At 35.5% G+C, this 27845-nt stretch overlaps 1 protein-coding gene across 6 annotated transcripts in view; it reads left to right on the top strand.

Moving 5' to 3' along the window:
- The window catches only part of NPAS3 (neuronal PAS domain protein 3), a 590252-nt gene that overhangs the window by 396886 nt on the left and 165521 nt on the right, over positions 1 to 27845 (top strand). For all 6 annotated transcript variants that reach the window (XM_064713740.1, XM_064713739.1, XM_064713742.1 and 3 more), the window contains one exon: positions 15535 to 15624. In XM_064713740.1, the coding sequence (XP_064569810.1) occupies positions 15535 to 15624 (90 nt within the window). The remainder of the gene's footprint in view (positions 1 to 15534; positions 15625 to 27845) is intronic.

Raw genomic sequence — 27845 nt, 5'->3', positions numbered from 1 at the left:
CAGAGATGTAAGCTTGATTAGTACCTCAAAGCAGGCAAATATTCTGAATTAGTGGAGGAGATGCTGAAGCAATAGTTAGTTCAGAAAAACAAGCCAGTCCAAGTTTCACATTATAAGATCTTATTAATTTCCAGTAATCACTAAAAACAAAAAAAAATCAAAAGAGAGAAAAAAAAGAGAAAATAGCTAAACATATAGAGCAGTGAGTGTGTAATCTCATGCACAAGACGGATATTGTATTTTAATTGTAAAACCTGTGCTCTGATCTTGTAGCTAATGTCATATTTTAACTGGAGGCATTTGTGGAACACTTTTTATTCAGGGAAGTCAGATTTAAGTCCATATTTCTGGTTCAAAAACCTGTTAGACCCATCTCTGGGACTGCTCAGAACTTCCATTGTAACTGGAAAGGGGAACCTTGGTCACTGTATTATGCAAGTTTTTCCCTAGTGTCTTGGCAATAATCTATAAATTTGTAGTTTTAACTGAGGTAAATGTTTGTGATGTTACCAAGGCCAGTAGTGTTGGGCAGGTGATAAACCTTCAGCCTCCTACAGGTGAGAAATGTTTCCATGTATGTAGTTAATAAAGTGTTTTATAGAACATATTTCTTCTAGAGGGAAAGTAACTGCTGTGGGACCAGTTGCTAATGTAGATCTTTCTTACAGGGCCTTAAAAACACAAGCCCTGATAAGCAGTGTTAATTTAAATACTTTACCTGAACATACACTGGAAGTCATAATGAGACAACTTAGTGAAATTTGTTCTGATGTTTATGTTCAAGTTGAAAATGTTTTATGTTTTTCAGAAATTGATATTTTTTCTTCACACTCTTCCTGCTTTCACATTGTCTCACAGACATACATATATTTCAGGGTTTTTTCCTCAGGATGCTGTGTGAGCCATTCATTATTGACTTTTCTTCTCTTTGAAAGAGTATCTGCCCACATAGTTAAAAAACAGTTGTCTGTAGGTTTCATGGTCTCCATGCAGATATGTGTCAGTGAGGAGTATTTAAATTCAAGGAAATAGCTCTCAATTCCCTCATTGCTGAAGACAGATTCAGGAAAAGGATCAAAACTAAAGAGAATATGAGATTTTCCAATTTGAGAGGGACAAAGGAATGTGATAAATTCCCGAGATTATTGACGTGTTTGTTCTGTTTCTCTCATCTACATATTAGCATGATTTGTGCCTGTTTGGCCAAATGTGCTGCTGGCTAAGAACTATTGTAGCTGTATTAGGAGTTGTGCTGAGTTTTGGAAGACTCAGTACTGTTACTGGGAATACTGGTTACATTGCTTTCAGACCCCTTTGAACACATCACGCTCCCTAAGGACAGCCCATGTGTTCCTTTCAAACCCTATGTTGCAAGTAATGTAAAACAAATTGTTAGCAGCTTTGTGGTAAAGGAGAATGTTTCTCTCTGGTAGTCTTGCTTCTCTGTTTCATGTTGCTCTTTCTCACACATCTCTTTCTCTGCATATGGGGGTGGCAGAACATAGGCTTACAGATAATTGAGCTTGCTGTTTGTTTCCTGAAGAGCTCCCACAAACATATTTTTAAATCCTTGAATTTGGGTTGCTGGCTGCGAAGTTGCATATATTTGTGTAATATATATCACTCCATTCCATCTACACTTACCATTTTTTTTCTCCAGAGTGAAATTCATACAGTGTTTTGTGTTTGCTATAAATACACATCTCAGCTGTATTTCTATCCTTTGTGTCAACATTAAAATTCCCTTGTTCTATGTTTAGCTTGAATAATTACCAAACCATTTGCAATTAGAACTCTAGGATATGACCTCACAGTGATTTATTCCTTCGTTTCTTTCTGTATTTAATGCATTTCAGATACTGAAAATACCAAATCTTTGTCCTTTTATTTTGATGTTTATCAGTAATGGAAACATTCCAAAACAATCAGCCAAATACCTATGCTTTGTTCATTTATTGCCTTCTCTGAAGATAAATTGACTGTACTCAACTCTCTTCAGCATTTTTCTTCACCTAGATATTATTGCCTTGTGCAGCCACCCCAAGGTGACTGTTATCACTTAATTAAATCCTTGCACGCTGGGAAGAAAAAACAACATTGTTCGTTCATAACCCCAAGGAGGTGTGTTGTTTTTTTTTTCTTTAAGCCACTACGCTTTTTCCTTGTTTTATTAACTTATTCCTGGCTACAGCAAGACATACTTTGTTGATGAGCAAAAGGTTGTATTAGCTTTTTATTTTCTGGGTAAACTTATCTTTTTTCTGGGAAGAAAACTGTGGGCATTACAACAAAGAAGAAAAATGGGATCTCTCCAAACCCTGCAATTCTAGTAAAGGTCTGTGTAAACATCAAGCCAGTAAAGAGAAACAGGGGAGTAGCAGGAAGGAAATGAGAAAATAAAATGCAAACATAAAATTGGAACAAGACAAAAAAATAAGATGACGTGTATATACACAGAGAAACTACTGCAGTGCTAAGGGAAAATTGGCATAAGGAATAGTATTTCTGAAGAGAAAAATATATCAGGGCTCTTTATGGTACTGTCTAGGGCAGCATCTTTTTATTAGCCTCTTGGTTAATGTCCTCTCTCTGTCTATTGATTTTAGACTACATAACACTTTCTTTTACCTTTGCATTTTCTTTTCCATAATGCATAATCCTCCCTGAAAACTGTAAGAGGAAATATTGCAGATGAGCCAGTCGTTGAATATGTGAGACCTGTGATTTGTTTTTAAGTTGTTTTAAGCACAGTAGTTCATATGAGAAAGTTCATTTGAAGCAGTGAGTTGACAGAATACGTACAATGGTTTAGCTGCATAGTGCTTGTTTCTAGTCCATTAAATGTAGGACCAGAAAATAGGTTTATCTACTCTAAAACTGGGGTTCAAGCAACCATATGTATTTGTTCATGATGCTAAATCATTTTGCCACCTGCTGTGTTCAACAAGCATTTGTAAATAATAAATGTGATTTGAAGCTGTAGTATTTGCAACAGCAGTTTATGATATCATTTGTATAGAATCATAACATTCCAGTGAGTGATAAGAAAGAGCTTTTAAGGAGTTGGATAATCAAGATTTTTGAAATTAATCACTTATTATCTGTAGACTGTAATTATTGTAGGTCAGAGACAGTAGTACAAGTTCATCTATGAGACACAAAATATTGATAGATTTGTACAGCTTTGCTCCAAATCCGGTATATCCGTACTCTGGAAATTCCCTTTGCATGATAAAGTTTCACCCTAACTTCTGGGATTTCTTTTTATTCTGTGCATTCAAATTCTTTTCTGTGGCTTTGCAAATCAAATTTTACAATGTTTATCTGGCTTAAATTTCTGTCTTTCTTAGAAATAACAAAAATCTTTCCATTTACCTTTACAGATTAACAGAATGCTTTCCAATCTGTGTACAATGGATTTGCCATCCGCATATTTTAACCTATATTCAGGGGTTTTTTTGTCTAATCTATTTTATCTTCAAGGGCAGTAGGCATATAGCTATCTGCATATCTTATTGAATATATTTAAAAGGTAACTGAAGCCTCTTCTATTTGGAATAAAGGCAATATATTGCAAATTCATCAAGACTTTAGGTTTGGTTTGATTTGGTTTGGTTTCAGATTGCTATTAAAGAGTGGTTTAGGAACCACTAATTCTGCAAGTAATTAGGTTTTGGTGTCAACAGAGTGAGATTCCTCAGAAGAAGATAGTTTTAGCTTGAGTAAGAGATTTTTTTTAGGAGTTGACTGTAGGTAGAATTTGATACGTAAATTTGGGACACTAATTTCAAATAGCTGTTGTATGTACATACTTTTGGTTTGCTTTCCAAAACTGATTTTGTCAGATTTTTTCCTTTCCTTGTTCATTCCCTACTAGAAATTCTAGTTCTACATTTATTGTATTATATGATTTTTTTATTAATTTTCCTACTAGTTTGCGATATCAGTGGGTGGCATAGCAACTTCATTGGGGAAGGATTGGGAAATGACACAGGAAACCTGTGAGGGAGAACTTGATTCTGACAAGGTTTAGGTATAAATATATTGCAAGATATATTGCAGTTTGAAACCAGGATGATTTTAAGTTTCATATGCCATTAATATCCATCTTTTAGGTGTCAAAAATTGTTCTGAATTTCTAAGCACCCTAGTGTGTTTATTTTATTTTCCATTATAATTTTAATTTAGAAATAAACCCCGATTTAAGTACAACTGAAAATCTCCTCAAGCTGAATTGTAATCCTGCTAAGGATTGTAACTAGGCTGAAAAAACTGTTTAGATTTTAAACCCTAGTCAGAACTCAAACAATCTTCTCAGATGTGGAAAACATTTGGTTATATTTCTGTTGCAGTTATCTTGTGTGTATGTGCTTCTGCTCTTTCCCATCTGGTTTGAAACCAGAGTCAGGGAATGACTGATAAAATACCATTTCTTTTTCACTATAGTGACTGAAAACAGATTGAAGAAATTCAGATATATGTCGGAACTCATTAAAGCATGACCACTTAAACTTATTTATTTTAAGTTGGAGGGGTTGCTGCCAATTAAAATGGCAAATTTACATGCAGAAGTCTATCTATACTGCTTTCTGTGTGGTGTGTCAGGCAGCATGTTCATTTGGGCATGGCAATGGAACAAAATCTGAACTGCAAAGACATTCACATGGCAGCGTAAAAAACACTGGCGGTGCAGTTTGACAGGAAAAGGGGTAATAGTTTTAAACGAAAAGAGGGTAGATTCAGAGTAGATATAAGGAAGAAATTCTTTACGATGAGGGTAATGAAACACTGGCACAGGTTGCCCAGAGAGGTTATGGATGCCCCATCCCTGGGAACATTCAAAGTCAGGTTGGACGGGGATCTGAACAACCTGATCTAATTGATGTCCCTGTTCATTTCAGGGAGGTTGGAGATAGATGGCCTTGAAAGGTCCCTTCCAGCCCAAACCACTCTCTAATTCTGTTTAATTTTGGCTCAATGTAGTTTTACAGTGATTTAAAGAAAGGGAAAAAGATGGAAAAAAGGTGAAAAAATCAAGAAAATATGTTATTGATTAGAGTCTAAAAGTAGACAGTTCTGGAGACAGGAGAAAACTGCAAAAATATGGAACTTTGTTGTATTATATGACTTTTCTTTAGTAATTTTAATACTAGTTTGTGATATCAGGTGTCATAGTAACTTCATTGCAGAATTGGTAGAAGTTGCAGGAAACTTCTAAGGGAGAACTTAATTCCAACAATGCTTATCTTGAAATATATGACAGCAGAAAGAAGAAAAACATCACAGTGAAAGCAAAAAAGCTGGCATGCTACACTCACACTTCTTTCTTAAACACACTATGTATAAAGCATCATAATAAGAAATTAGAAGTGTTTCCTTGGTTTTCTCTGGGTGATTCTGAATAACAGGGAAATGGTGCTAACATTTGATTTGGCAAGAGGAGGAGTTTTCTTTCATTTCTTTCATTTATGAAGGCACATTTACCACAGTCATAATACAGAGAGACAAAGCTTCAGGTCTCTTACAAATTGGAGTGAATCAGATAGTAACAGTGGAGAGCAATCATGTCAGTACCTACTTGGGACACAAGATTCAACATATAGATTGTTGACATGTGCAATACATAGCATTAGGATTGGTGATGTCAAGACTTATTCAGGGCTCTTTAGATGATGCAGGGTTGTGGATCATTGGCACAACAACAGCTACTGTACTCTGCACTTCCAAGGAGGTCTCGAGCACCCTTTGATGAGCAGGTTACTGGGACTTTGTGCTGCAGATGATCCAGGGGACCCCTTAAGGAAATAGCATAATAATTTGGCTTCACACTAAAATCCTGCATAAAAATACAGGTGAACATTTTCTGTCTCTGAAAAGAAAAAAGATATTATTAGTTGAAACCTTGTGTTTCTGGCTTCTGAACAAATCGTAACTCACTTACCAGTCCCCACACTTGAGAATGGGATTTTATTATGGAAATTCAAACAGACCCTTAATTATCAAAGCAGTCAGAGGTGCCACTGTAATATATTAGCTTGTATTTTAAAAAGAATATAAACCTTTTTCATTGGAAGAGCTGCTCTGTGCTGTTGATATGCTTGAATTTATGCAATGAGCTGGTAAACAGCAAAATCCATACTTATCTTTACCAACACAGGCATTAGAGGTGAGCTCAGGGGAAAAAAAAAAAGGCGAGGAGGGAGGGAGAGAGAAACACAGTATTTCTTCATAGCCTAGGGTGAGATTAGAGACCTGTTGATGGCAAACCTACATACTGTCTTCTCACCTGGTCTCATATTCCAGCTGTGAAACAGAAGTGGAAGGTCAACATAGCAATAGTGTTTTGTAGTGGAAAACTGAGTTGATTTCCTCACATTCATTCAGGACCAGACCTCTAGTTCCCTCAGGATAATTGATTTTCATATAAATGTGCATTTCCCACTTTTGTGTGAAATGTACTTCTGGATTGAAGCACTGTAAGCTCAAAACCCTTGCACAAAATATTGCAACCCAGCATAAAGATATCAACTTTACTGTGAAGAATGTAAATGTTGTGGATAATTATTTCAGGGCAAGATTTTGAAATATTTTTATTATTAATGAAGTATCCAATTTGTTTCAGAAATTTGTTTATCCCATGTAGTTGCAGTATTCCTATGTTCCCTGAACAGATAAGTGAATGGAAATCTAAGCTTCTGTGAGAACCAGAACAGCACAGCATAGTTTTGTGTAGATTTGCATCCTGTCTTCTACTGACTTTTGAGCCTTAAGACAGTGAGTATTTTTCAGTGATCAGTACACTTGAATGCTCTCTGTTCCATGACATCTAATAGAAACTCATATTCCAGCCTTTACTGCTACAAAGGCTCTCAGAGGTCTCATCTCCATTTTAAATCCATTTTCTCTAAACCTGTAGGAATTTCTCTAAGACCTCTGTTAAATTTCAAAAAAAAACCACTAACCATGGATTTGAATGCTGTTAGTGGGCTAGACAGACAAAGACATACAGAGTAAAGGAAACAATCTTCGGAGTTGCAAGAACCCGTTCAAAATACAAACCTTAAGGGGTTATAGTTCTGTGGGCTTTTTTCTTCTCCCTTTTTTTCCGTGTCTTAATAAAACCAGCTTCTACTAACTAGCATGTTCTGATTTATGTCAGTCCAGAGTCAAGGATTCAAGTCACAAGATTAGGGATTCAAAAGGCAGTAACTATTCTGGAGGCTTCTGTGTACTGGTTTTTAGTGGGAAAGCGAATGGCTGCTTTAATTTAGCCCAGCTGTTTATGGATCCTGGAAGACTTCAGAGGGAACATTTGTGGAACTGCTCCACACTCCCATAGGTGGAGGAAAAATGGGTATAGAAAAAGGATCTCCTATATTAGTTCAAGGATTAATGACAGCTGGAGGAACTCTTAGCACATTAGGACCAGATTCTGTCTTCTTTGCATTATAACGTGGAATAAGAGGCTGAAGATAAGAACATGAGTTTTTAATTTTTTTTTCTATGTAACTTAAAGGGTGACAGTTAGAAACAGCACTGTGTTGGGTAGACTATGGATTTATTCTTAATGTTCTGTGTTCTTAATATATCTGTATTCCATTGTCTGGAAAGTATTCTCAAGATGTTCTTCTTTCAAGAAGAGTATAAATCAGAACGATATGCTAGTCAAAGAACTCAACTCAATTTCTCATTCAAATCTATTTTGGTTGTATGTATTGCCATCTAATAGATTAAATATGCTAAACACAAACCCCTCATCCTGTTCTTCCTTGAGCACAGCCTCTCTGCTTCATATGTATGAAATTGTGTGAGGCAAGTGAGAACACATATTCAGGTCTGGAATAGAGGTCGAATTCTAGCAAGCCAATTGTCAGGATCAGTCACCACAGCATCTGAGTACCTCTTGAGTGCACAGAGGATATTTTAAGAGTGAAATTAAGTCTCTATAAAAAATTCTTCCTTTTATTTTTTTCACCTAGGTTTTTGAACAACTGATATTTAGCTACCTTTATCTGTTTGCTTTCACATAGTGTCAGGTTGTGTAGATTGACAGAAAAGCTAACCAAACATGCAAATACACAACGAATATAAGATCAATTTGAATTGAGCTTACATAAACTGAAATATTTATACGTTGCATAAAAGGGCTTCAAATTTGCAGCTTGGGAAACAATAACATTCACAAAAATGCTTATTGCTCCCACAATCAGTTTTGCTTCTACTTGCCCTGTGTTTCAATCAGCTCAGGTTCCTACAATCTCTTGCTGTGTGTTCTGAGGTGCAGGTCTGGGGACTCCAGGCCTCACTCTGCCACCTCTGTGTATCTTAGCTCCTGCTGCTGCATCACCTTACTCTTTCACTTTTGGCACTTGTTTAGTAAATGTTGTGCAGGTACATACTTTGACAAGTCCTTTACTCAGGGCAGCACCTCTCAGTGCAGAAATGCATAGCTGATTGTAATATTTGTACCACCAAAGGGCAGGAACCACTTACATTCAAACACTGAGTATTTTCAAAACAAAGGCAGTCCACAGATGTACATTTAGTCCTGACTCAAAGTGATCGCTTTCTCAGGGGAAGAGATATATAATGTAGTCTCTGTATGATATGTCTTGCCTAAATAAACCTGATTGCATTATGTAACCTCTCCTGTCCAGAGTCTGGAACCAGCACTAGGAGCTCTAGGAATCCTAAATAATGAAAGGGAACTCATCAGAAATCATAAAGAAAAAACTTCAGTGCTTTATTACATGACTTCACAGGCTGGTTTGAGATTATGCAGCAATATAGAATGGCCTTCTAGAAAAAAATAATATTTCTATCTATGGGGCAGATATTGCTAAAAGTCATTTATTATTCTTGTACTCAAAAAATTGTCAAAATCTTAATCTCAGATTTTTTTCTTGAACATCCATTACTTAGAAATTTTTAATCTTGCTGTGATTCTCAAACTTACCTCTGATACTTCTCAATATATTATCAGCAAACAGTCCAGGAAATACTTCTTAAGAATTCAACTGCCACCTTTAAATATTTTTCTTTCCTCTTAACATTTCTCTTCTACACTTTCTACTTTTGCAATTATTCTGTTCTGTATGCTTTTTTCTAATCAAGTAGTAAAACTGCCACTGCAAGTTTTTGCTGTTTTGGATGTATAAGCAGAATTATTCTGTAAGTCTGTGAAAGATGCGTCAAGGGAATCGGTAAAGTTTACTCCTCCTCCTTCATTTCTTGGCTTTGAGCTATAAAGCAGACCTCCTTATTATTGACAAATTTATTTTTTGGCACTCCCTTGTTGTCATAAATTGCATCCTGACCACATGAGCAAAGAGCACGAAAATGACAAATTAGGAAGCTGGCATCAAAGTCCATGCTAACCACATCCTTTGAGTTTGTCCCCTTACCTCATCTCTTTTACTGTAGTTGTTTTGGTGCCAAATGCATGCTGCCTTGTTGCCAAGTATGTGTCATTAATTCACAAGGAGTCTATGGTCATGTAGCCATATAACTGTTATGGTGGACTGTGATTGAAAAAATGGCAGCAGTATGAGTTGAAAACTGGGGTTTCTATGTGTTTTATGATGGGATTTTTGCTCAGTAGCAAAAAGCTTGTAGCCCAAGGAAGGCTCATATAATTCGTATGCCTTTTAATTTATTTGGGGGGGGGGGGCTTTTATTGAGAGGTGAGGTTTTTTTGTTTGTTTTGTTTATTTGGGGTTGGTTTGTTGGTTTGTTTGCAAGGGATTAAAAAGATGGAAGAGGACAAATAAAGCTTTTAGAGATTTGTGTAAGTCATTAGATGATCAAACTTCAGTTGCTCATTTTTATTCATGTGTATCAAATATATCCCATGTAAAATCCTATTTCCCAGCACAATACTCCAGTTGTCTCATAGTACTTAATTGTGAAAGCCCAAGGTCAGATTTTCCACCTAAGTAGTTATGCTTTTGCATGTTTGTTGAGGTTGCTGGAGGATATTGCTCTGATATCTTAATAACGAGAGCACAGAAGATGGATACTGAGGCCAGATTTCTGTTAGCCATCATTTATGCCTTTTATTTTATTTTAACCCTCCATCCAGAAATGGTTGCCATGTTGAAGTGGAACTTGCGTTTTTACTTCTTTCCTTAGTAAATCATATTTTTTAAGCCATGTTGTGACTCAATCAATAAATAAATAATGTAACTGTATATATATTATAAGAGAGGGATTATGTTCTTTCATAAATGTCAGTTGCATCCAATACTTCCTCTCTTTTAAAAAAAGAGTGAAATATTTTTGCTGTTATTGAATTTTGTATGTCTAATTGGTGGCAGGCTTTGTCCTTAAATAAATGCTCAGCTCCAGTTATAGTATCACTATATTATAAGAGTAAAAAATTCTAATTAAGATGATCTGTTTTCCAGAAAAAAGTTTAGTATATCAATTAGTCTGTTTTATCAGGGGGAACATTCCTTTCTCCAGCCCCTAACTCCTGATCAGAGCCTGAATGAGAAAAGCATCACAGATGCATGCTGCATTGGACAAAGAACACACGCATGCATTTAAATCATGTATATCTTACTTTTTACTGATGTAATTGTGAAATATGTCCTTTTTGCATTCATAATTAGGGGGTGGAACAGATGGTGAAGGCTTAGTTTAAAATAATCTGTCATTAAAATAACCTAGCCTACTGGTAATTCTTCACTCTAACTGGAGTTTAGGTCAGGGTAACAGGGTTTTTTGAAGCATTGGAATACACTAGAAAGAATTAGGGACTTCATAGATAGTGTGAAATATGAGGATATTCTCCAGAAGGACACCGTAGTAAGACTCCAGTGAATTAAATTTGCCTGTAGTGGGAATATGCAAAAATGGCTGGGACAAAATTCCTCTGACAAATATAAATCCATTTACTATGATGCATTATACATAAGTGCATATTCGGTCAAAGTGGTACACTTGGTTTCATATCTTGAAAGGAAATAACCTCACTATGCTTCAAATACTGTAAAAGGCAGTGAGTATTTTGGGTTAAAAACCTGTGCTTTACATTTTTGTATTATTCTGATGTCAGAGGATATAAATTATAATAATTTGCATTATAATTCCGGTGTGCTGTAGCTAGTGACTTTTAAATCTGAGTCTCACTTCCTTCGTGTCTACCACATTGACTTGCTCGTATGTGACAAAGAAAAACTTGTATCAGTCCTGCCTGGCTAATTTAGAACAGTTTTCAGGAAAAAGAAAACTGGTTCAATAAATCAGATAGTTGCATGTCTTTAAAGCATTTATTTTAGTGTTCCCTTCAAGATTTCATTCTTTAACAGCTTTGAAGAGAGCATATAGATTTCAGCATGGTATTATGATAAATCTTCTTGAGGAGGGGCAAGCATTAACATTTGTGTCGGTTCTTTTTCATCTTAATCCAACCTTGGTTAATAATCAGAAAATTCTACATAGTGGGTAAGAAGATGTAATTAACCCTTTGACCCCAGAATCTTAATTGGCGCCTGTTGAAAACAGTGGGGCAGTTAAAAAAAAATAAATTAAAAAGTAGCCTGTGGTGATTGAAACAGCATAATACATAATGGTTTTCTGAAATCAAAAGTAATAGAGAGCTTCAGCTTTAATCACATTTTGCATAAAGCCAGTAAGTGTAGTTTTAAACAAGAAGTTGCCAGTCTACCTTAAATTGGATTGTGCTCAAAATTGGCATTTGGGGTCACCCTGACCCTTTCTCAGCTGCCACACTAGATGAGATAGGAGTAGGTTTATGACAGTCAACTTCATTCACTTTAAAATAAAAGAGAGAAATTAAGTCAAGAAAATTTTCCTTGTATTCATGGCCTCTCCTTCGATGAAAATAGGACATTACAAAACACAGTTACCTTTTCAGACTCTATTTTTATATTATACTTAACTCAGAAATGTCCAGAACAGAAATCCTTCTGCCTGTGAACTACATTGAAACTGTTAAGAAATTCTGTCTGGAAAGCACTGTGATCCTCCTTTCAAAACAGATATTTGAAAGCTTTCTCAATCCACTACCCTTCTCTCATTTATTTTGTCCTTAGTTATACATAAGCATTATGAAAAATACTTCCAGATATTTCTCATTAAAACAGAATTGTTTGTGAATATGTAGTATCCAGTGGTATCACATACTCTTCTCCAGTATATAACATAACCTGTGTTATGTTGCCTTGCACCTTCTCTGAAGTCTGCTGCTCTCTTGGCATGCACAAAGGACATACGCTTTATGAAAAATTGAAAAATTTCAACACGCATTACTTAAATAATAAATATTCATAAATAATACCTATGAATAACGAATGAGGCAGTCCTTCAGAACTACTGTTTGACCTGTAAAAGGAACAACAACATTGTCACAAAAGTGGTCCGTCTCAGCCCTTTCATACTGGTGGGAGGAACTGCCTTGCATTGGAAGATGGCTATTTCTCCTCCTATTTTATTGTCATTTTTCTTAGGATTTGGAACTTGAGCTTAGTTCTTGGAGCTTTTGTTTTAAGGTCTTTGTATTTTGGGCATGAAAGGAGTTAGGTGTCCATTAGCTGTTAATCAGTGGTTCTTTCAAAATACAATTAAATATAAACTTCCTCATTTTATTCTATTAAACAAAATGCTGAATTTGGCCAGGAGTTGCACATAACCATAGCTTCAGAGAAGGGGAAAAAGAAATTGAGAAAGAATGACCATGACTCATTAGTCTCAGCTGGCTTAACGTACAGATTTTATGTCACAGGAAGTGACTAATCACATCCAAAGGTGTTGGTGTGCTGTGCTGGCCCTGCCAGTCCTTCGGTGCTGCCTCCTCAGTTACCTCTCTTTTAAAACTTGGGGGCAAAAGTAAGGAATATTCTTCCAGAGAAAAAGAGAAAAAAAGCCTAAACAAGTAAAGCTAATAAAGTAAAACTATTTAAAGGAAATGAGAGAATGGCAAGGAGTTAATGGCAAGGAAAAGTAGCAAGTGCTTAAGATCTCACTTCAACACCCTTCCAGTTGCTGATGACTTGCAAACTTTCGCTATGGAGGCTGAAATTTCTTTGAACAGCTATGTTGGCTAGAGATTGTTTGATTGTTTATATTTTTTCCAGCAAAACTGGTGTCAGAAAATTTCAAAACTACACTGAATGAAACATTTCTGCCTAATCAATGCTCAAAGCATTCTTCAAATTTTTGTTTCATTATGCCTAAATTCCTAAATAAGACGATGTGTATAAAAGAAGCAGAAAAGGCATCAGTGACTCAGAGAATTCTTTTTTCTCGTTCTTAGAAAAAATTGCCCAGATATGTCAGATAATTACACACTAATGCAGTGTGCTAAGCAGACCAGATGATGAATGTGCTTAAACTGTATGTCATTCTCTCAAGTAACAGAGCAAAGAGGCCACACAAAAAGCTATATAAAAAACTGAGAAAAGGAAGGTTGTTTTTACATTATACACAAATAACCTATGAAACACCTTTCCTCAAGAAAGGAAGGTATCACAGTCATGCCAACTGCTAAGAACAGGTTTGTAAGAAACCTCTGGTTGGCTTGACATTGCCAGTATGGACATTTCACCACTCTGAAGCATCTCTGTACGTACTGCCAGACCCAGGGAAACTGACTGCTGCTCAGAGGCCTTTAGGCTTGAGTCGTTGTGACAATTTCTTCTTCTTCTTGGTGCAGAATGAAGTTCTGGATGGGTGGCCAGGGAGACAGTGTCACGGTTGTCAGTTCAACAGAGGGTTAAGCCAGTTTCCTCAAAGGAACACAGGGCAGAGAATCAGGAATACTTTAACTAAGACCTGTAAAGATTTGCTTTTCTGAGTAAGAGATTGTACATAGTGAGAGAGATCAGATGTGCAAAGGTCTTGATTGTCCTGGTATTGATCTAAGTTTGAACTTCACTGTTCCAAATATTCCACCTATTATTGATGTTAAAAATTCAGGGAAGTGATGTTAATAATTTGAGAAAGAAATTATGATGATTTATAAGAGGCCATAAATTACTTGCATAATATAAATGTTTTTACATGAAGGAGATCCATGCAGATTTACATTTTTATTAATTCATAAATATAAATTAGAGTCTTTTTTAATGCAGTATCTTTAGTGAGGGTTTGTTTTCCAATTTGCAGTCTATTATTTTTAGAAAACTCAGATTTTGCACTAATTCCACCACCTACTACATCAGAGATGGGTGAATTTTTCCCAAAGACAGCTTTTGACTAGCAGCCTGTTAGAAATTAGTCAAGAAGCAGAAAAATAAAAATATTAAAATCCTTCAGAAATCGCTGTTATGTATTTGCAAAGGAGTGGTTACATGATTTTGTCATTATATATCTCCATCAAATTTATGTGCTTTTTCTTTCCAAAACTAGGCTAATCTTTCAAATGCTACAGTTAATATTTCCTTTACATGTTCTTTTATCACAAGGGGATATTTGGGATAGGATTTTTGGGATTTTTCCTTGTTCCTCCCAAAATTTGAGCTATTTCGTACTTTCCGAGCTACTTTTAGCATTTCTAATTTCTGGAATTTTGTGGTTTTACTTTTGCAATAGTCTGCGATTGTTTGCCAAAAATTATCCTCATAAAAGGCAAAAAGGCAAAGACATGGATGGTGTATGAAGGTAGTTTCTTCCTAATAAAGGAGAAAGAAAATTCCTACCTCTATCAATAAATTACTCTTATTGATAGAGGTATACTCCCTTCTGGATGTGCAGTGTGTGTCAGTTTAGAATATAGTCCTCTGTTTATTAACTGCACTCATGTTTCAAAAGGTGTGCATTAATCGCTGCAATTGTATTTGGTTTTTGCAGTTGAAATGGAAACCACATCCAAAGACTTGAACCTGTCAAAGAAAAATCTGATCTAGACTTTTACACCAAAAGGATGAAATTCATAGCATTTCTAGAGACCTAAGCTGTAAACATATTTGACAGTAATCTGCTGATTGGCTTTGTTGTCTCACAAAAGGAAAATGGTGTGTGGGTATATGCATGCATGTGTGTGCGTGTGTGTGTAATCCTCAATTAATTTACAAATTATTGAGGTCCACAGCGATTTGAGTGATGGCAGGATTTTATTTTCTCCTTTTGAATTTTTGGAAATGGAAATTCTCTGCTTTGATTCTGAGCAATAGGGGGTGATTTTTTATATACACTGCTCAATTGGAAGGTTATGTGTTTTCCTTATTTATTTCTTCATGAAGAAAATAATGAACATTTTATTCTTTTACATTTCTTCTATCAAGCAAATGATATAAATTTTATACAGTACATGGCAGATATAAGCATGGCAGTAAAATAACTTAGTAATATACTCATCAATTTGGACTTAGTAATATACTCATATGATGCTTATTAATATGTAGACAGAATACAAAGGAATTGTCTTAAGGGTTCAAATAAACCACTCTCACAAAAGTCAGAATATTTTCCTCAATTTATTCTGTGATGCCTTGTTTGAATCTATTTCTATTTGTAGTTTGGAATTCTTTAATAATCTATTAACTCTTTTTTTTTCCTCTTATTCTGTAGTCCCTCGATGGATTTGTATTTGCACTAAATCAAGAAGGAAAATTTTTGTACATTTCAGAAACTGTCTCCATCTATTTAGGCCTGTCCCAAGTAAGTACATGCTTTCAATTCTAGAACATAACTGTGTATGATGCATTCTTCTGTTTATTATTATTAAGCAAATAATAATTTGGCTTCTGTGTTTTCCATGGATTATTGAATAAGCTGTTTAAGGTGCATCCCGCTCATCCTGAGACACAACTGAAAAATGTGTCTATAGTATTGAATGTTGAGATGTGTAAGAAAAGTTTTTGCCACAAAGGATCATTATTAATTTATCGAGAACAAATGAAGTTTCTTTTCTCAGTTGTTTTGAACTTTAAACCTCTATACCTGATAGGAAAGGGACACTCTAATAGTACTTCCCTTGTGTCCTATTACTGGATGTTTATGGAGTACCCTGCATTATCCAGGGAGCTGACACGATGACAGGGAGTCATTTGGAGTCAAGAAATGCTGAAAGAGGCCATTAAAATGTCTTGCAGGGAGGGTTCCAACAAGGACACATTTTGATGCTTTCACCAATGCTCACTAATATGAAAAGATGAATTTGTAAAATGTAGTAATTTGGAGGTGGGGTTGGTTTGAGATTTTTTGTTTTTCATTTAATTGCTGACAACTGTTTTTCAAAGATTAAAAGGCAGGGCAGAAGTGGGGAAAAAGTTAGTTGTTAATGCTTATTCCTAATCCTGCAGCATTCAGAAATGTTTAGGCAGGATAGCTTCTTTCTGCTTTCACTTAGAAATGAAGCAGAAATATTTTGCATGATGATTTTCAGAGAGAAACCATCTACTTCTACTGCAGTCACCCTGAGGAGGAAAAGAAAAACTGAAATAATACTTATTTCAGATACTTTAAATTGGAACCCACACAGCTATGAGGAAGCAACTATTTCCATAGGCTACTTACTGTCAGTTTTGCTGTACCCCACCAACAATTAAATGGGAAATATTAATATTTGGTGACCAAAATAGACTAATTTTAAATATTATCAGGTGAGAATATGAATAGGGCTCATTAAGTCCTCAAAGAATATGCAAGCAATTGGCTGTAATAAGTTCAGTAATTGTTATTTTGTGCTGGCTTTGGCAAACCCAATGATAGAAATGGAAACAAGAGCTGTTTCTAGCTCATATCAGTATTCTTGTCTCTCATTAAAGTCCCTCGTTTTGTAATAGACTTTAATCCCTAACTTAATCTGTTTGGGAGTTAGTATCAAGAATCTCACATTTTGAAATTGGTGCACCACCATGTTGCTAATACAGTAAAGAATTGGAACTTTAATGTTTATTATTGTCTTATGTTCATATTAATCTGGTTTATGCATAGTATCCAACAAAGTCTAATAAGCCAGTAAAGAAGAAGGATGGATAATTAGTTTAAGCAGGTAAATGCTAATTAGGAAACTCCTGAAAGGCATCCATTATACACTAGCTTAAAACAAATTTTACAGCCCTGGTTAGTGGTGTAATCCAAATTCTGTCAAGGCAACTGCATTTTCTGTAATTGAGATGTGTATGTTTGCTTTGCATAACAGATGGCTCTGTATGCTTAGACTGATAGCTAGGAAAATAATAATTGCATTATTCTGGCCAAAAGAATATTAGCTCTTGGGTTTTGGCCATTTCAGTCAGTCCTCCTGCCAGCACAGCATATGCACATATATGGATTGGATTTTCAAGGAAATTGATGCATCTGGAATAGTGTGGCCATCTGAAATATCATCTGTTCAAGAAAAATTTGGCTTTAACCCTATGTTAGTCTCTTGTTAAAAGCATTTTCTGCCACTGTCTTTCAAACTGCAGAGTTGATAAATCTCTCCTTGCTCTGAACTCGCATCATGTTGTTAAGCCTTTACTCTCCATCTTGATCCATATACATTTCAAGAAAGGGTTCAGATAAATGAAGCAATTTTCTTTGCATGTTAGAGTATCGGAAATATCAGGGCAAATATTTCCATGTGTTCGCCACTGAAAGTACTGATGGAAAAACTACCATAAATCAGAACCGGTACTGTTGTTTTTTTATAGAATAATGAATTAAACCTACTGAAATTTACTAAAATATCTGAATTTTTTGCTTCTCTTATGTGTTTATGGAGACATTTGGTAGTTCTAAGACCTACAGTATTTATATATTTTTGATATATTGTTCTCTTGGTACAGCATTATACTGCTAGTCTCTTAATAATTTTGAAAGGAGTGCTGTAGCTGCTTCCTACTAAATCACTAGTCAAAGCTTATTAGTTGATAAAACTATTAGCAAGTCTATCCCTGGAACCATTTTTCAAATATACATGGAAATGCTACAGTTTTCACCATACCAAACTTAAAATTCTCATGACTTCTGAATTTCTGGGTTGGTGCTATGTAATACATGTGGGTTTGTATTTCTTGCACTGCATGTAAGCATTGATATGTTTTATGCTGATACTCCAAAACTTTATATTTATATAGAACCTCCAGGCAGCATTGCACCTAAAGGCATTATAATGTACATTATTATTTGAAATAGCTTAATCAAGTGCTGCCTTTGGATTCTTACTTTCTGGTCGAATTATTTCTCCAAGACTTCATCCTTGTTTGGTGTTGTTTTGTTGGGTTTTTTTTAGTTTTCATTTTTTAACTAGCATGCATGGAAATAATGTAAAATATATTTTGTATTTGCAAAGCAAAATCTCATGTCCCCTAGATAAAGGAAAATAGTTCTTGTATTGAATCTCAGCAGGTGACAACAGTTATGGTAGTCAATTTTACTCTTTTCTGAACATTTAGAGCCAGTGGTGCAAAACAAATGGATGCCAATGTTCTAAGATAGCTGCAGGACTTATAGCAAACAAATCTGATAAAACAATATCTTGGAAGGTAGCCTGAAAATTATAATAATAAAGTTACCCCTGGCAAAAGTAACAGTACAGTTGAACAGTAAACAAAAATTGCAATAAATGCCCTTTTGACATTACAATGAGTATAACTTATATGTAGACACCTATCGACATATAAATTTTGAAATTTTTTTTGTATAATTTATCTTCCCACTACTGCTAACCAAGAATTTTAAGCCAGTTTGGCAGATGTATACTTCAGACCACACTGTGGAATTACAATCAAATCAGTTTCAGAGAGCAGAGATACATTTCAAAGTTTAGGAAAAGAGAGTTAGCTGAAAATAATGAGTGAGAAAGGTAAAGAGCCAAAGCAAGAGAAATGGACCAACAATCTCCCAGTTAAAGGGTCTATGTCTATTGGCTTTAGTCTATGTTAACTGTCATAGCTCAGTTATACTTGAGGCAAGCTGAAATAGTGGGACATACTTTTCAGTTCTTTCATGAGCTGTAGTATTTGTTGAAAGACCCAGAAATGTCTAAAAATGTGCAGTTTGGCCAGGATTTCTTCTCTGGGTTGGACAACATGATCTGTGGTGGTGTAGCCAATACAAACATCTTTTTCCACTGGATCTCTGTAGTGATGTGAAAATGTTTGTTCTTCATATGTATCTAGACCCATGCATTTTCCAAGCCAGTAGGTAGTTTTTGATATCAGGGTAACTTCCATCTTTGAAACCCTCAGTCCCTGATTTCCTTTTAGTAATGGGATGAGATTTCAAAATAAAATGGCTAACCACTGAAGAGGCATTTAAATTGCTCCTTCCAGCACTTAGAAGTCAGTGTGAGTGCTTCCCTAACAGATTTCAATTCTCTTAAAAATGTCCGAGTTTGAGACTTGGACCAAACATATGCTGAAACATAAATAGTAACAAAAAGGGAGAAAAGTCTATCCAGAAACAGATAGAATAAAAATGTGTTATCCAGAAAGGTTAAAATTGCCTGACATATGATGTTTCAGGTTTAATAAAAAATATTATGAGCTGATAATCTGGCTAGGATGCTTTTGCATTCAGGAAACAAGTTCTTAATCGCCTCTTACAGTAGTTGTACTCAGCAAGGATGGTATGCATTGTTTCCTGCCTGTGAGGTCCACATCTTAAAGTAAAATATTTCCTACCTTTGCTCCTGCTTGCCCAGGACACAGAGCAGATTGGCCTGTTGAAAAGAGAGCTCACTAAAAATGAACAGTGCAGCTGCTGGCATAATAAGAGATAGATAATAGAGATGAAAAAGGAAGAAAACAAGAATAAAATTTTGAGAATTTATCTATTTGAAAATAAAGCAGGCAAAACCAACAGGTATATTACATGTGTACTCTGTTACCAGTAGCATAATATATTTCCTTATTTTGGCTTTCTGTGCATTTGTTCTATGAAATAGCAAATAAAATTATAGCTACAGCACACAAGTACAAGGTCAAATAAATGACAGTACTCATTCTATTTGTGAAGCTATTCTGAAAAGGAACCATGGTGCCAAATGTGGTTTATTTGAATAATAAAGAAGAATTAGATTCCCCTGATAACTTGGCTGAGGGCCAATAAATCACTGGAGGTTAAGAATGCTTTGCAACTGCCATGTATTTCTTTTGCTTTTACGAAGCAAAAACCTCAACTACTATGCTCTACCTGTTTTTCAATGCAAATCAAGTTGAGGTTAGTAGATGGTTAAAGGATTGCTTTTGTGCTCTGTTTGCTTAAAAATAATATAAAGCAATCTTGACACTTGCACTGATTCTGTAAATTCTATCTTATTTTCCTCCTATACCATTATTATTATTGTTATTGTTATTGTTGTTGATAATAATAATAATAATAATAATAATAATAATAATAATAATAATAATAATAATAATAATAATTCCAGAATTCCAGAACTGGAATCTTTTTTAAGCAAAACTAGACAATAACCAGTTGTGAACTTAGCCTTTTTTTTTTTTTTTTGTGATGTTGTCATTGTTTTAGTGTTCTGAATTTAAATACTTCTACATAACATGATCATTTGTGCTCATACAGTAAATTGGTCCACTAGTACTGATAATTTTTTAACAGTTTTTCCCCTTTAAAATGAGTAAATAAAAACCTGGGAAATTCTGTGCTGGTCATGTGGGGCTTTAATTTTTTTTCCCTTAACATTCAATGTAAGAATATTAATTTACTGTTGTATTTTATGCTAAAAGAAGTGAACAAGGGAGGAGTTCTATTGAAATACAGCAGCTCTGAGGATTTTGAGAGCAGTAAGAAAATATAAGTATCAAAATAATTCAGAAACAGTACAAGGCACAGTGGCACATTATCAATTTACAACATTTAAATTGATAAATGCTTGGTGGTGAAGGCCTACAAGGGCACTTTGAAAAGCAAATAGCGACCTGCTGAAGAAATTGATTTTTCCCCCCCGAAAATGACTGCATGATGCATCATTTGACTGCATGCTGTCCAAGTGCTTGACAGAGATAATCTCAGCAATCCCACGGGTGACCTTATCGTTCTCACCAGGGCAACTTTGTCTAGGTTCTGACTTTGTGCATGTCAAGGTTTCTTCAGGCAGGATCCTTAGGGGGAAAAAGTTCCTCTGTTCGATCCAGATATTGAACCACTCTTGAAGGCACTCCCCCACCCCCGAAAAGGCAAGCTTGTTTCTTTTCTTCATAATTATGAATGAACTGAACAAGGGAAAATATCTATAGACACAGTATCTTTGCTGAGGACATTATTGCCTTCTCAGTGTAGCTTAGCTTAGCTCTTAAAGGAGAAAGGATACCTGCCATTGGAGGTTATCAGATACAGCTGAAAGACTCCAAAATATATGGCACTCTTGTACATAGCAGAAATATCCCACCTGCTTTCTTTATCACACTCACTGTTCACAGCTTTATTTTTGCCATCCTCGCAGTATTTAATATCAGTACCTAATCATTTTTTGTCTATGCTTTTTTTTTTTTTAAATCTCTACCCCAACCCAAGAACTTTTAAGACAACTCAAGTGCAAATGACAACCTGACAGAAGTCCTGAGCATCAACATCAATATGCATAATTTTGCATAGACACTCTGTAACAACCTTCACTGTATGGTCATGAAGAGGTCCAAAAGTCCAAAAAACACTTAGCCTATTTTATCGGGTTATTGAAAAACACGTTTTGTCTTGCACAGAGAAATATATTGCCCAAACTGTGATGAATAATGGCATTTTAAAATTTGCAGGATTTTTTAAAGTGCTTTGTATAATGAACAAACTATTCTTCATGTGCAGTTAGTGAGTGTTAATTATAATTACTAACTAGGAATCTGTTGAAAGCAGCAAATGTTATGCTCTGTTTGGTACCCCAAAGCTGCTTTACCCACTGCCTTTGACACCCACAGTTCACTGTATTCAACCTCTTTTACCTCCTTCTTTCATCCACAACATTAATTCTGAGTGAACAAGACGTGCTTCCCTGCTTTTGACAAGATTTGCTGCAGTCTCATGCGACAAAAACCCAACACTCATTCCAGATTCAGAAAGTAGGATTTATAACAGCATTTTAATTTAATGTTGGATGTCGAACATATAAAGAGATCACAGTAGTACTAGAGCTGAAAATTGATGCCTTTTTTATTAGTGTCCTCTCAGAAGTGGGTGAGCCGCTGTTTGTGCAATGGAGCACAGAGCACCACAGTCAGATGAATGAGGATATGCTATCTGCAAGGAATCATATTTCAAACCACTGTCTGCCTCTATTGATGTGCTCAGAGTTGAAAGGTTATGCTAGTAAATGCCATCAGAATTTTCAGCATTAGAAATCTGTGGAATAATCCGCTGACTGTCACTTTGTAGTGAGTCCAAATGCAATACATAGTGATGCTTTAATGATTTTTTTTAATTGAAATTAACTTATTGTTACTGATCACATTGTTTTGCTTCTTCTTCTACAGTGTGTTTAAATACTGCCAACAGAATTGTCTTATAGGCTCTGCTGAATATAGCTGTCTGTTGAGTTAACTAAAGGAATCCGGAATGTCATTTTACATGAGAATCATGTTTCCTTTATTTATTCTTTTGAACATATTTTACCAGCCATTGAGGCTGAAACATTGAAAGCCTTTATGCAGAAGGGATTCACTGGTTAAAATGAATCACAGATTCTCCATGCAATAAAATATAGCCTCATTGGTTTAACACTTAAAGGCTGAAGACTTTTTATGTCACTTAATAATTTCTACCATTTGCTGTTAAAGAAAAAAAAGGGCATTTGATAAGGTATTTTCATTGCAATTCTTAACTCTTTCCAGTACTGAACAAGACTGGAAACATTAGCAATCAGATCATTTGCTTCCTGATGGATGCAATGGTTTCAGATTATTTTAATAAATATATCTGGGGAAATTGGGTAAGACAATTTAGGTATTTTATGTTTCTCTTTCCTATTAAAGCAAATTAAAAGTTTTCCTGAATTAATATTCATATTATCCAAATTAGCTACAGAGTACTTTTGGTATCTTCTTTGCATTACATTGTAACATATTCATGTGGAAGTTGGAGCATATTCTGTAAAACAAACAGCTGTGGAATAATTGGGGGAGGGAAAAAAACAGGTACTGGTGAGAAACATACACATTTGCCCCAAAGGTATTTTCCATGCTTTTCGGGCACATTAGAGATGAGGAGAAAATACTCTCAAAGAAAAGTAAGTATTCTACCTTTTCAGAGTAAGTTCAAACAGTCATTCTTCTCATGAGTGATGAAAATGTCACTTCTAAAAAAAATTATAATTCATAGATTTTCATTAATAGTAAGAAAATATACCTTTCATTGCTTATAAAATAGACTGATTATAAACTTTGATTTTCTTTTACATCCATATTTGAGTCAGGGAAAGTGAAAGTCATGACTCAGATATTTCCCATTGTATGAAATTATTCAAGATTTGTAGCAGAGAAGCAGTAGAGGTTCACTTGACAGAACTTCCATTCCAAGCACTTGAGAAGGGTGGGTCAATCCACAGATACTAAAGGGTTGGTTTAAGGTTATGAAAGGAATAAAACAGTGCCCATGTGTATTAAAAACACAATCACCAAATGGTTCTGAGCTACAAAATAATGCTGCAAAAATGAAATATAAAATACTACTTTAAACTCAGTTTAGTTTAGTGATAAACTAAAGATCAGTTTAGTGATATCTTCAGCTGCAAATCCTCACTGACAGTTCTACCAGTCCAACTAAGGGCTTGCATATGAAAGCACAAGATCAGGAAGCAGCTCAGAAGAAGGATAGGAAGTACATCTTACTCTGATTCTGCCAACATCATGCATTATTACAGCCTTGGTCAGGACTTTACTTGCTCTGTGTTCAGAGTTAACAGATTAATACTACTCTGAGAAGAGAGGATTGGTAAGAGAGCAGGAGCATTCCAAATTCTGTGGAGAGTGTCTTCACTGCAGATGGGATCTAGTCAAGAGAACCTCCCGAGCCAGAGGCTAATGGTGCTTAATCTCCAAGGTTTGTAATGGAGATTCAAGACAATTATGTCCATGTATTACTCTTCCAGTATTAATTTATATTCTTTTGTCACTCCCTGTTCATCTTCAGCATTAAAATAGACCTATGCTACTTTAGCATTTTAACCCCATGTTTCCCTGTATTCTGTTCTGGCATTTGAACCAGGATGCCATCCAAGACATCCTCTGCCTCTGCTTCCCGTTGCACAGCAGCTGACAGCAGCTTCCTGGTTAAGTTACAATGTGAAAGAGAAAGCTCCCAGGTTGCTTTCTGCATTTAGGGGACAGGGGAAAAGAGCAGCAGAAAACTTGTCAGGCTTACTGTGATCCAATACTTTAGCTTACTTGCTCAGCTGAGTTCCTTAACAACGTTCACATCAAAAGCTCTCTCTGCTGTTTGCTCATACCTTCAGAGCTGTCCATATTCATCCTGAGTATCTTGGCTCTGCATGGATGATGTTTATTTATCATTCTCATGGCACTTCCACAGAAGCTTCCTCTGCAGATGAACCCATAGAAGAGCCAGTTTAAAGCCATTTTACAAGCTAGGCCATCAAAATCTGACATCAGGACCCACCCCATCACATGGCCTGCTCTAGCAGTGCTAGCACAGCCAAAACCAGCCATGCAGCAGAGGGGAACTTCTACTGCCCACGTGATGAGGTAGTAGAAAACTAGCAATTCATTTTTCCCAGACAGGAGCTCAGATGTGGCAACAGAGTGAAGTGATAAACTTTCTTTGCCCAGAGTTAGAAATTTAGGGCAAAAAGATGAGAAAGAAAATCTCTTCCTTCAGCAATGAGGAGACATGTCTAAGAGCAGAATCGTCTTCCTTTTAGAGAGAGGAATCAGCAGCATATACTGGAGGGATGCAGAATCAGATTAGTATGAGGGGACAGACAAAAGAAATGCTCTAGTGTGAGCAGACAGGAAGGGGAAGACAGAGAAGAAACATATCACACTGCCCCTACTCAGCAACAGACTGGTGAGGAGACATGCTGCTTCTTCCTCAGCAACCAAGCAAAATTTTGCTAACCTTTGATATTCAGAACTCACAGCCCAGCATAAACTCAAATAGTGAGTCTGGTTCATACTCAAGATATATGAAAATAATATTTTAAAGGGCTTATTAACATTCAGAGGGGGGTTGCACCCTTTGTGGCTTTGTATTTTCAAGTCTTCTTTTTCCATTAACTACATGAATGCTAAAAATGTGCTTTAATATGTAGGAGATGTCTGAGACTTTTTGGGAATATCATGATTTTACAAAAAGCCTTTGAAACTACAACCCAACCACTTGATTGGCAATAATATTATAAAGTTTGCAACGGTAAAATATAAAGGGGAAATACTGTCTTATTTCTCTATCTCATGGATCTATAAACTGATATAGTGTATTCTGCTCCTACTGTATTCCAGATAACTTTTAAAGCCTTTGTGTTAATAAATCTGGCCTTATACTAATAAAACGAATGACAGAATTATTACCTATATTAATTATTTTATGTTTGAGTTCCTGTCTTTGGGTCTTTTGGGTGACAAGTATTGTCTAGTCTGAGTACTGCTGTAGCCATTACAGTCAGGCACACTCTCTACCTTTTCATACTGCATTTCAGAGAGATGTCTCATTTGGGACAGCACTTATTCATGCAGAAGTGGTAAATACAAAGCTGTATGCATTCCTGAGATTCCTTGAATAACAATGGAGCTATCCATGTATTCTTATTGAACTTCCATAACATATGCATAACAAAGATACGATGAAAATTGTAATTATATCTCTTCTATGCATTAAAGCTGCATGTGTGAGTCATGACTTAAAGTTTGTAGGAAGACATGTTTCCTTTTCTAAAATTCATTAATCCAGTTGGAGAAGCAATAACTTTTCCTTCTGTTTGTTTCTTCTGACATGACATGAGTCTGATCCACAGCCTGTAAGTCAATGAAGAGATTTCACAGATTTTTTAATGGTTCTCATTTTACTCTATACTGCAAATATGTTTCTTATTTTACATTGGGAATGAAGACATATTCTGTAACTTAATGAGCAATCCCTCTGTCCCTATAAGCAACTAGTACTTTGAATGAGTGACAGTGATTTCTTGTTTTGGTTTCTTATTTGTTAAAGATTGCTTGCAAGTTTTAAAATATTTTGGTCATATGATACCTCAGTTTCTTTGTCCCATCTCCAATTTTATATATTCAGATTTGAGTTAACTGAAATCAACATTATGTTAAGGCATTTTAGAGGATTCCTGCATTAATTGTAATTGGTACATACTCTATTTACTCCAACCTTATGTGCAATGAGCTCAAGTCTAACCACTGAGAAAGATGCACTCCAAAGACATAAGAATCTTCATTACCAGAGGGGTTGGCTAAAAAATGTAGTGGAAAAGGTATATATTTTATTAGTTGCATGTTTGGAAGGGGTGAACATTGTGATATTTTTATAATCTTCTTCCTTTCTTCTTCTGATTCAGTCTGTCTTCCTTCTTAGCTCCCAGATCAAGTTTGGATGTATTGCTGCTTAAGTGTGCAATGCCTTCCCAAAAGAAGGCAGTTAATAGAAAATCATTCAGTCACTGAAATGAACATAAGCAAATTCCAGTTTCTAGAAATGGTATTCTCTCGCATGCTCATTGCAAATATAAGGATTTCTATTTACTGTTTTTTGGTTAAAATGTGTCTACAGAAAGAATTCTGTACACTTCAAATTGAACTTATTCCAGATGTTTTCTTTGGCTAAATACAAGTAGGTTCCTTAATACTCGTTCTATTCTCCTCTCTTTTTTTGATATCATTACACTCCTCTAGGTTTCTGTACACTTGTGACTGTGAAGAAAAATGTTATGTGTTTGATGGACAGCAACTAAAATAGACATTTTCAAAACAAATTATGCTTTTTCCATTCTAAGTGCTTAGGAGCTATTCCACACATTAGTGCTTTACCTGCTTTGGACAGTGATGTGACCACATCTGACACAGTCCAGTCAGCATTCTCATGATGCTTTTGAGATAAATCCCTCCAAATTTGCGAAGTCTGCAACTTCCCTAATGAGGGTGCAAATTCTTGTGAAGTAATAAGAATAATAAACAAAACTGGAAAAATAAAACCCCATATATAAAAATGTAACTGTTACAGCTCATTAATTAAAATTGACATTGCAGGGTTTTTACAGGACAAAGAGACTACAAAAGGACGCTACCATTTTAATGTGTTTTGGAACGTTTTCACTTTAGCAGCCAAAAAAATCATATAATTCTGGAATCCATTCACCTCTTTAGCAAAAACACCAGTCTTCAATTTTAAATAGCATTTGTAGAAATTAAAGAAGGTAAACTGAAATTATTTCTAGAATGTCACAGCTTCATTGTGATACTATGATATGGCCTATGTCTTCATTGTCATCTACAACAGCTGGAAAGGTGCTGTGAAAATAATGTCATGTCTTTTAAAATAACTGTAAACCCCAAAGATTTTGAAGGAGATTATAAATTCATACCTATATTTGCTATTTTGAATCAAGTTGTTGATGTGTGATATTCTTTATTATAGCATTAACACCCGTGTCACGGCAATATGAGAATTTGCATATAAACAATCAACATAATGGATTTGAGGTAAAAAAAATGCAGAGTTTTTTTTTATTTTAAATAAAACACTTGCATATCCTGAAATGCAAATATTTATTCTGTGCATGTATAATTATAATATGCCCATGATAGCTGATAATTTTCTGATTGTCTTTTATAGTCTCATTTAAGTCATATTTATTCTCTTGAATCCATGGTCTTCATTCAACACTGGACATCTTACTGAGCTGTAGTACAGGGTTTTTTTGGTTTTAACCTTCAAAGGAATTTAGTTGAGCAGATGCTACATTGAACTAGTCAGAGTAGAAA

Source organism: Zonotrichia leucophrys, chromosome 5 (genome assembly GCF_028769735.1).
Source record: "Zonotrichia leucophrys gambelii isolate GWCS_2022_RI chromosome 5, RI_Zleu_2.0, whole genome shotgun sequence".
Classification (NCBI taxonomy): Eukaryota; Metazoa; Chordata; class Aves; order Passeriformes; family Passerellidae; genus Zonotrichia; species Zonotrichia leucophrys.
This window is presented reverse-complemented; position numbering and strand designations above follow the sequence as displayed.